This window comes from Lycium ferocissimum, chromosome 5 (genome assembly GCF_029784015.1).
Source record: "Lycium ferocissimum isolate CSIRO_LF1 chromosome 5, AGI_CSIRO_Lferr_CH_V1, whole genome shotgun sequence".
In the NCBI taxonomy this organism is placed as follows: domain Eukaryota; kingdom Viridiplantae; phylum Streptophyta; class Magnoliopsida; order Solanales; family Solanaceae; genus Lycium; species Lycium ferocissimum.
The window spans coordinates 42,208,446-42,219,281 of NC_081346.1; the positions used below are offsets into that span (position 1 = coordinate 42,208,446).

Genomic DNA, 10,836 nt, shown 5'->3' on the forward strand with positions numbered 1-10,836 from the left:
TTTCCCGTAGTTCGTCGGTGAGATCGAGTTTTACGGCTATGGCCTCCTCGTTTGATCCCTCGGTGGTGTAACTGAATCGGAGACTTGGTTCTCCAACTTCTACGGGAATGAGGGCTTCGGCCCCGTAGACCAACGAGAAGGGTGTTTCTCCCGTACTCATTTTTGATGTGGTTCTGTAGGCCCACAGTACCTCCGGTAGTATTTCCCTCCAGTGATGTTTCGATGTTTCAAGTCTTTTCCTCAAATTCTGAATTATTATTTTGTTCGTAGATTCCGCTTGTCCGTTAGCACACGGGTGATACGGAGTTGATACAATTTTCTTGATCTTCAACCCTTCGAGAAAACCATTGACTTTACCACCAATGAACTGGGGACCGTTGTCACAAGTTATTTCAGCCGGAATGCCGAATCGGCAAATAATGTGGTCCCATATGAAGTCAATAACTTCTTTTTCTCTTATCTTTTCGAAGGCCTGCGCTTCAACCCATTTTGAGAAATAGTCAGTCATAAACAAAATAAAACGGGCCTTACTCCGGCGCCCGCGCGCGGACCAACAATGTCCATCCCCTACTTCATAAAGGGCCAGGGTGATATCACCGAGTGCAACAGCTCCCCGGGCTGATGAATCATCGGGGCATGTCTTCACTACAACAAATTGCTCTATTAGCGACGAATAATTTTGTCACTTAAAACTCAAATTTCGTCACAAAATACCTTTCGTGACGAAAAATAAATCGTCAACCATTCGTCCCTAAAACATATGTCACTAAATGTATACAACGACAAGTTAGTGTTTCGTCGCTAAATAGAGTTGTATTAACCACGAATATATTTTTCGTCCCCAATTGCATAGTATTTATGACGAACAACTTCGTCATGAAAATTATAAAATTTTGTAGGTAATAGAATGTTTTCGTCACTAAAGAGGTTATTAATGCCGACGAAATTGATACGTCACTAACTATTTAGTTTAATTAGTGACGACGTAATTTGTCTCGAAAGTTACATGTATTTCGTAGTTAAATAAATATTATTTCGTCACTAAAAACTACCTTTTACATACGAATTCTATTTTGTTGTCCCTAAATGTATAAATTAGTGACAACTTTGCTTTTTTACAATTTCGTAGTTGAAAACGATCATGTCGTCACTAAAATTGTTTCTTTTACCGACAAAACAAAATTGTCACTACAAAATGGCATTATAGCGACGATCACAATTGTCATAAAATACAAAGTTAATTTGTAGGTAATAAGTAGGCAATTTTGTGGATAGAGATTATTCTCGTCACTAAATGTCATACTTTAATGACGAAAATGTGTTCGTCTTTTTATTTTTTTGTCCCTAAATGTATATATTAGTGACAACTTTGCTTTTTACAATTTCGTAGTTGAAAACAATCATGTCGTCACTAAAATTATTTCTTTTACCCACAAAACAAAATTGTCACTACAAAATGACATAATTAGTGACGATCACAATTGTCATAAAATACAAAGTTAATTTGTAGGTAATAAGTAGGCAATTTTGGGGACAAACATTATTCTCGTCATTAAATATCATATTTTTATGACGAAAATGTGATCGTCTAAAAAAATACAATGTAGTCGTCGCTAAAGGTTAAGCATTTAAGGATAAAATGTTTTGTCACTAATTACAAGAATGGTGACGTTTTAATTGTAACGATACTGTTTAGAATTTGTATTTCGCTAGGTTTCCATTAATTTGAAAATTTATAAAAAAAAAATACAATTATTTAATAGTATATAAATACCTTAAACTTCATATATAGCCTGGAGTAGTTCATTCTATAATGAGCTTTATAGAAACTAAAAATAACAACATACTAAAAGAAGCAAGATAAATAATAAGAAAATTAAACACTGTCACATAGTAATTAAGAACAACCAAAATGACATTGAGATGCTATCTCATGACATACTCCTAAAAGAAAAACTAATACTCCTAAAAACTAATATTAAGTAATGTCATCCAACTTGAAAGTGTAACTGTAAAACATACTAAACATCAACAAAACAAAGAAAAAAATGGAGGTTGCTTCTCAAAATACCATTGTAGTAACACTTCTCTAGGAACTATTCTTGATTTCCACCTTCCACAACCTGTGTAAAAGAAGAAAGAGAAATCTAAGATTTGAATTCATACTTTGATATCATGAGATGAACAAACTAAAATACAAACTAAAACTCTTGTAAAAAGTATAAGCTAATTAGGGGTGGGCGTTCTTATTCGGTTCGATATTTTCAAAGTTCGGTTTCGGTAATTGGTAATTGAAAGTAGATACAAATGTAATATCTTTTACAAATTAAGAAGAGATAAAACGGAGCGAACAGAAAAGTACTAGTTCAGGCACAAACTAACATGAAAACAGAGTAAACAACAAAAGACAGTTCAAATCTATTGTAGGACTTCGATTCTATTTACAATGATTTATGGCCAGCCGCAGGCATAATTGGTTAAATAAGCAATAGAATTTTGAAACATAAAATTTTGAAAAAATATATGAAGTTATTAAATGTACCTTAATGGATAACTTGATAGGATTCAGTGATCACTGCATCAAGAAAATGAGACAAAGTTAGGTGCTAAAAGCTACAAAGTTGTTATAAAGCTCATTGTTAAAGCCTCTGAAAACTTTGGTTTCTTCAAAATCATCAACCATGGTGTCCCTCAACAAGTAATCAAAGCAATGGAAGATGAAAGCTACGGTTTTTTCTCTAAACTAGCTTCAGAAAAATAACGTGCTGGACTGGCACATCCCTATGGCTACGGCTGCAATAACATAGGGATCAATGGAGATTATGAAGAAGTTGAACATTTGCTTCTTCATATCAACCCTTTGTCTATCTCTCAAATATCCAATACTATTTCCAATGATCCAACCCTCTTTAGGTACCTTCTACCTTTTCATGTGTTATAGTAATTTTATGGTGAAAAGTTTGATATCGCGCAAGTTATGGACATATGCTTTTATACAACAACAACAACATACCCAATGTAATTCTATAAGTAGGATTTGGGGAGGGTAAGATGTAAGTAGACCGGGTAGAGAGTTTGTTTCCGATAGCCTTTCGGCTTAAAATAAAATCATACAGCAAAATAGCAAGATACTACACAAATGCAGAGATAGTAATACACAGGGATATGCTTTTATAATAATGGATTTAATTTATGTGGAAACTAAGCCTTAACTAGCACGAAGTTATGTGCCCTTCTTTTCTTCAAGTTTAACAAAATGTTCATGTAAACATCCTTGTTATAAGGTGGTCCAGGAAAGGATGGGAGACTTAGATGAGGACCTCTACTACTGTTTCTCTGTTTGTCTATGTATATTCTATATATCTTTTCTGTAAGGTTACGATCAATGTAAGATTACAGTTTGTGACACTTTAAGGACACTGGATATCGTCTGTTTCGCCTATTTATTGTATTGAACATATGAATCACAACACAGCTCATGCATTCACCAACGAAAGTACTAGGAATCTGACCTGTCTCCAGAAGTTAAAATTAAAAAAAAAAAAAAAAAAAAAAAAGGTTATCTGCAAATGGGGTTAGCAATTTAAGAAGGAAACTTGGAATAGCTAGTGATATTCTTTCTATAAAGACGATCTAGTAGTAGAGTTATAGGATTTAGTTTAGTGAAGTGAGACTAATAAATTTTGCTTAGTACACAAGTAAATTTCTTGGTTAAGAAGATGGACCTAGTATAGTTTGTGTAGGCATTGGGCTTGTCGCGCCAACTGTAGCATTGTTGAATCTGTCTCTGCCATGTTTGATCTAAAATAACTAAGACACCATCTACCCTTTATATATCAAAATTCAACATGCAAATCTTTTCTTTTGATTTCTTCTTCATGCCCATTGTTCTCTCTTTAAATGTCATTTGTACGATCTATTTCAAAAAAAAAAAAAAAACTATAATGAGATTTATTATTTAAAGTTATACTACTTCTAACCTTGATCGGGATGAGCTCATAAAACGTTGTAGTTGTTTTGAAATATCATCTTGGCGTGCCAATAGAGTATTCAGTTGTGAATTTAATGATTGTATCTGCGACTGCTGGTCTTGTATCTGAGTTTGCTGATTTTCTACCACAACTTCAGCTGCATTTAATCGTTTCTGTAAATCATCTTGGGCACTAGCAGCTTCCTCTTTCGCCTTTCTAAGAGAGTCTTCTAACTCTGCCGTTCTCCTTTGCGTTGCTCGAGCAGTATTAGGTTTCGGACCATAACCGAGACCTTTTAAATATCCCGACTTTTTACCAAGTACAACATCCATAATTTCATCAATAGTCATAGTAGAATCTCCCTCGCTATATAGAGCTTTCAAATCATTCATGTCGTTCTGCAGAATAATAATGTATTATTTAAAAGTTATGATAACAACAAATAAATCCTATTGAATATGCGACTAAAATATTTGCTTTCTCACATAGTTATCTTTAGCTTCTTGAGATGACCAGCCTTTTTCACTTGAGTAATGAGTATCTTTGTAGAACTCAATTCTGTCCGGTTCTACCCCTTCGTTCGTTTTACCCTAAAGAATAAATAAAAAATATGAATATTAGTATTGACAACAAATAGTACCGGTTGTGTGCAAGGTTTTCTCTAGTTCTCTTCATGGGTACTCTCTGGACACTGTGATTCAAACCAGCCAACTTGACCAAATAAGTTGCAGAAAGAAAAAGCTACTATTGTATCATTGTGTACTTAACCGAGAAGTAACAGCACATTTCATGCACTCTGCCCTATAGAAGGGGAGGCAAAGAGAGCTTTCTTCAACTTTTTATTTCATACATATATATATACTGAGAACCTTCTTCAACTCTTTTATGGAGCAACAAGAAATTTCTCAAGCTTGATCAGACAAATGAAGAAACAACAAAGTTGAAAAGAGAACTGTGTTATTATGCAGTCCAATCAGCTCCAGCGAAAAGTTTTATTTTGTTGATGAAAACAAGGAGAAATTTTCAACTGGAATAAGCAAATTAAAGAAGATCACCTCATGTTGATGGTAAAACTGAAAGATACAACTGATAGGCCTATCCACCAATATTACCAGGAATAACAACAGATGTCCTAAAAGAGTACATGTTTTTTTGCTTTTCCTACTTATTGTGTAGATATCCAAAGTTATGGCTTTCATTTGTTGAGCTTATGTCAACAGAAATATACTTCATATTGGTTGCATAGGCAGAAAGTAAGTAAGCACGCAGCAATGCAGAGTAGTGATTGGTAGATAAACTGTAACAATTTTCTAGGAGCGTGCATAGTCTTCTGTACATTGGGCACAATCATACAAAATGCTGGAGAAACAAAATCAGGCCTATCCAAACACAACAAATACATGTACTTGTTCACAAAAGGAAGGCGCAAACAATAATTTCAGCATTTAAATACCATCAGTAAAAAAATGAAAAATTGTATAACTTACAATTTCAGCACGAGCAGCTACAAATGCTTTTGACCCCATGAAATGATTATATTTAAGTTTTGATCGATTGACCTTGTTTACCTGACATCGTTTCTACAAAGACAATATAAATATAAGTAAATTAAGTAGCAATGAAACAAATGAAGTGTATATTTATTTGAATATGGATCGATCACCTTATGCTCTGGACTTGACCACATGTCACAAAGTGTATTCCAGTTTTCTGGGGTCAATTCCGGAACTTCAATTTTACGAGCATCTTCCACGGAGTTTGCACTTTCAAACTTCTTTTTTAATTTATAGCGCCACTGCCGACTTCTATTTTTGAGGATATCCTCACAACTATCTTTGACATAATGCTCGTCCAAATTAATTTCAAACTTCTCCTAAAAATAAGTTTTAAAGGAACACAGATAAAAATCAAAATCCCATTATATACTAAAAGATTAGACACTAACATATCACAACGTAACAAAATAAAAAAAATATAGAAATCTTACGTGGCATCTAATCAGCGCAGCATCTTTTTCCTCTACTGTGAGTTCCTTCCACTTGTTCGGAAGCGTAAGAAAATTCCGTGCAATGATGCCTAACTCATTTGACAGTTTTGCTGATTGAACTGCCTCAACTGGCCTCCCTTTACCAACTGGGATCTCAATCACCATCTTTTTTCCCAAAGACGACTTCAACTTCTCGAGACCTTTACCCCTAGTTTTTCCTCGACCTTTCTTAATTCTAGTTGTATCGTCTGATTAAGAAAAGCTCAGTTCAAAATAATATCTAAATTGCAAAATAGTGGTGTATACATTATAGTATTTTCTATATTACAATTCAGAACATTATGGTTAAAGTTTAACATGAATGACAGCCTTAATTGTTTAAATTTTCACTTCAAACCAGAAAAGTAACTAATAAATATGTACTGATTAATCTAAGGAATAATATTACCTGTAGTAGTAGCAGGAGTATGCTTATTTGACTCATCGTCAGATTGAGTAACTGAAATAGTTTCTCCAGTAAGTGTTTTTTGCTTATAGACACGTCCTCCTGGTGCCATGAGCACTTTGCTTTTATCCCTGCTAAATATCATAGTATGTGCATAAAAAGGATAGCTGCAGTTGGAATCTATAAAATCATATTTCAAATCCTTAGCAACACAATTTTAAGTGTTGGAGTGTAGTTCTCTTTGCGCCATAAGGCTTTTTTGAGTTCATTCTTTAAATTCTTTTCCTATTAACTCAATCTTCTCTGTTGCCCTAATGAGAATTTCAACTGAAACTGAACATACACAAGACTCTGAGTCAAGTCCTCCAATAGATTTATTTCTTCTAGATACATAATTCTAGAAAAAAGAGAAAACAAGCTAAATCCATGAATTAATTATTCGATACATGAGTATTACAAACAATCTGCTTAACATTGTTCAAATAAAAAGAAAGAGGAGTCATTCATACCTAGTGACCTGGTATCTTTCTCAAGCTTAGGAATCCTTCTTTTCTCTGCAATTAGCCTTTTCATTTGTCCCATATATATATATATATATATATATATATATATATATATATATATATATATATATATATATATATATATTCTTCTAAAATCCAATTTGGAGCCAAAAACCTAGAAACTAAGCGCCAAAATACGGTTCTTTTTGGCATTTTTTACGGATGATTCTGTTTTTGGTGGGAATTAGAAGAAGCAATTTGAAGAGTTGTGCAGGTTATCCCAAAAATTTAGGAAGTGGAGAAGTTGTAGAGAAGTGGTAGGAGTTGTATCACCGTACTTTCCTCTTGGATCAAGTTGAGATGTTTATATAAAAAGTTTAATTTAAATATAAATAAATAAATAAGTTGCTTTGAAGTGTTTTAAGAGGTGAAGGTAAGTTAAACGGATTGAGGCACAAGAGCTCATTCCCATAAGTTATTTCCTTTCAAAAATACCCCTGACCTATTGGATTTAGCTAAAAAAATACCTTCCTTCCACTTATTGGTTCAAAAATGCCCCTCCATCTACCTATTTGGACCAAAAATGTCTTCATCGTAATCTTTTGGCTTAAAAATGCCTCTAAAACTAAAAGTTGACTAGATAGGGCTTTATAAAAAGCCACGTGGCAGTGCATGACATGATTGGTCCAGATATTAATTCAATGTGAATTAAATTCATCAACTCATATTTATTGATGCGACCCAACTAGTTCTAACATTTGTTGTTCATCTATTAGTGCGACTTAGAGAAGAACTAGTCCTAACATTTGTTAGGAGGGCCTATATATCCATTTTGGAGGGGCAATTTGCAGGATTGCCCTTCGCTGGGGGTGGTCTTTAATTTTTGCCCTCCAAATTGGTGGTCTTTAACTAGTTCTAATTTTCTCATGTTCGTTTAGTAAAAAAATTAGAAAAATATTTTCACCCCCCCCCCCCACCAACTTAACAAAAAATTATGTAATAGTTCTTTTTTTAGTTTTATACACCCCCGTAATAGTTCTTTTTTTAGTTTTATACACCCCCTTCCCCCCGACCCAAACACCCCACAAAAAATGTCTTCTACTAACCAACTAGACATGAGAAAATAAGTAAGAAAATCACTTATTTTCCACTAACCAACCGAATATGAGAAAATAAGTAGAAAGTCACCTATTTTCCAAGAAAACATTCTCCTCCATCCATACCGAACACACTCTGAGGGAGTTTATGTCCTCGGATGTTTCTACATGGTATAAATACATGTAAAACACAATTTTGGGGAAATTTTTTATTTACGAAGATCAAGAACTTAAAAAAAAAAAAAAAAAAAAACTTCTAAAAGGGCCTATATATCAATTTTGTAACTAGTTCTAACATTTGTTGCTCATCTATTTTTTTTTTGAGACTGGTAACATGTATTTGTTGCTCATCTATTAGTACGACTTAGCGAAGAACTAGTCCTAACATTTGTTAGGATGGCCTATGTATCAATTTTGGAGGGGCAATTTGCAGGATTGCCCTTCGCTGGGGGTGGTCTTTAATTTTTGCCCTCCAAATTGTTTTCTCATGTTCGTTTAGTAAAAAAAAATAGAAAAATATTTAAAAAATATTCTCCCCCCCCCCCCCCACAACCCACCAACTTAACAAAAAAGTATGTAATAGTTCTTTTTTTAGTTTTATACACCCCCTTCCCCCCGACCCAAACACCCCACCAAAAATGTCTTCTACTAACCAATCAGACATGAGCAAATAAGTAAGAAAATCACTTATTTTCCACTAACCAACCGAACATGAGAAAATAAGCAGAAAGTCACTTATTTTCCAAGAAAACATTCTCCTCCATCCATACCGAGCACACTCTGAGGGAGTTTCTGTTCTCGGATGTTTCTACATGGTATAAATACATGTAAAACACAATTTTGGGGAAATTTTTTATTTACAAAGATCAAGAACTTTTAAAAACCAAAAAAAAAAGAACTTCTAAAAGGGCCTATATATCAATTTTGGAACTAGTTCTAACATTTGTTGTTCATCTATTAATACGACTTAGCGAAGAACTAGTCCTAACATTTGTTAGGATGGCCTCTATATCAATTTTGGAGGGCAATTTGCAGGATTGCCCTTCACTGGGGGTGGTCTTTAATTTTTGCCCTCCAAATTGGTGGTCTTTAACTAGTTCCAATTTTCTCATGTTCGTTTAGTAAAAAAATTAGAAAAATATTTTCACACCCCCCCCCCACACAACCCACCCACCCCACTAACTTAACAAAAAAGGTATGTAATAGTTCTTTTTTTAGTTTTATAAACCCCTGTAATAGTTCTTATTTTAGTTTTATACACCCCCTTCCCCCCGACCCAAACACCCCACCAAAAATGTCTTCTACTAACCAACTGCATACGAGAAAATAAGGCAGTTAAAACGACTTATTTTCCACTAACCAACCGAACATAAGAAAATAAATAGAAAGCCACTTATTTTCCAAGAAAACATACTCCTTCATCCATACCGAACATACCCTGAGGGAGTTTCTGTCCTCGGATGTTTCTACATGGTATAAATACAAGTAAAACACAATTCAGGGGAAATTTTTTATTTACGAAGATCAAGAACTTTTAAAAACCAAAAAAAAGAACTTCTAAAAGGGCCTATATATCAATTTTGGAACTAGTTCTAACATTTGATGTTCATCTATTAGTACGACTTAGCGAAGAACTAGTCCTAACATTTGTTAGGAGGGCCTATATCAATTTTGGAGGGGCAATTTACAGGATTGCCCTTCGCGGGGGTGGTCTTTAATATTTGCCCTCCAAATTGGCGGTCTTTAACTAGTTCCAATTTTCTCATGTTCGTTTAGTAAAAAAATTAGAAAAATATTTGAAAAATATTCTCCCCCCCCCCTCCCCACAACCCACCAACTTAACAAAAAAGTATGTAATAGTTCCTTTTTTAGTTTTATACACCCCCTTCCCCCCAACCCAAACACCCCACCAAAAATGTCTTCTACTAACCAATCAGACATGAGCAAATAAGTTAGAAAATCACTTATTTTTCACTAACCAACCGAACATGAGAAAATAATTAGAAAATCACTTATTTTCCAAGAAAACATTCTCCTTCATCCATACCGAACACACTCTGAGGGAGTTTATGTCCTCGGATGTTTCTACATGGTATAAATACATGTAAAACACAATTTTGGGGAAATTTTTTATTTACGAAGATCAAGAACTTTAAAAAAAAAAAAACTTCTAAAAGGGCCTATATATCAATTTTGGAACTAGTTCTAACATTTGTTAGGACGGCCTATATATCAATTTTGGAGGGGCAATTTGCAGGATTGCCCTTCGCTGGGGTGGTCTTTAATTTTTGCCCTCCAAATTGTTGTTCATCTATTAGTACGACTTAGCGAAGAACTAGTTCTAACATTTGTTAGGAGGGCCTATATCAATTTTGGAGGGGCAATTTGCAGGATTAAGACAGAGTTCTGAAGTAAAATTCTGCCTTGTGATTTTTTTTTTTTTTTACTGAGCTAGGGTTCGAACCCACAATTTCGGGGTATAGGTGATGGGAAAACTTGAAGACCACCAATTTGATGGGCAAAAATTAAAGACCACCCCAAATGAAGGGAAATCCACGCAAAAAAAATGATTTTGGCGTCATTTTTTCATCGATTATGACCAATTTGGGTCTATTATGAAGCAAAAACATATTGTTGAAATACCTATACTTCAAGTTTTTTTGCAAAGTGTTCACTTAGACCCTTACGTGAATAGAAATTTTCATTTCAGCCAAAATTACTCATTTAATTAAAAATACCCATGTCACAAAAGTTGACTCGCCACACCCATCAACATTATTATCCCGCGGTACAATTATTTCCACAGTTATATTAACTAAATAGGCTTCATTTA

The 10,836-nt window shown here is 34.2% G+C and overlaps 1 protein-coding gene across 3 annotated transcripts; it reads right to left on the reverse strand.

Annotated features, from left to right (window-relative positions):
* Nucleotides 1–1,861: 1,861 nt before the first annotated feature.
* Nucleotides 1,862–7,255, reverse strand: LOC132056814 (uncharacterized). 3 transcript variants are annotated; one of them, XM_059449174.1, is made up of 10 exons: nt 7,040–7,254; nt 6,913–6,983; nt 6,407–6,534; nt 5,959–6,206; nt 5,635–5,844; nt 5,459–5,551; nt 4,457–4,561; nt 3,981–4,369; nt 2,543–2,575; nt 1,862–2,123 (listed from the first exon to the last, which is right to left on the reverse strand). In XM_059449174.1, exons 3-9 carry the CDS (start codon nt 6,513–6,515, stop codon nt 2,566–2,568), a joined length of 1,164 nt encoding a protein of 387 aa, XP_059305157.1. In that variant the 5' UTR covers nt 6,516–6,534; nt 6,913–6,983; nt 7,040–7,254; the 3' UTR covers nt 1,862–2,123; nt 2,543–2,565. The 3 variants fall into 3 exon arrangements, with proteins under 3 accessions (XP_059305157.1, XP_059305155.1, XP_059305156.1); XM_059449172.1 differs by lacking the exon at nt 2,543–2,575 and having other exon boundaries at nt 7,040–7,255; XM_059449173.1 differs by lacking the exons at nt 2,543–2,575; nt 7,040–7,254 and having other exon boundaries at nt 6,407–6,537.
* Between the last annotated feature and the right edge of the window lie 3,581 nt (nt 7,256–10,836).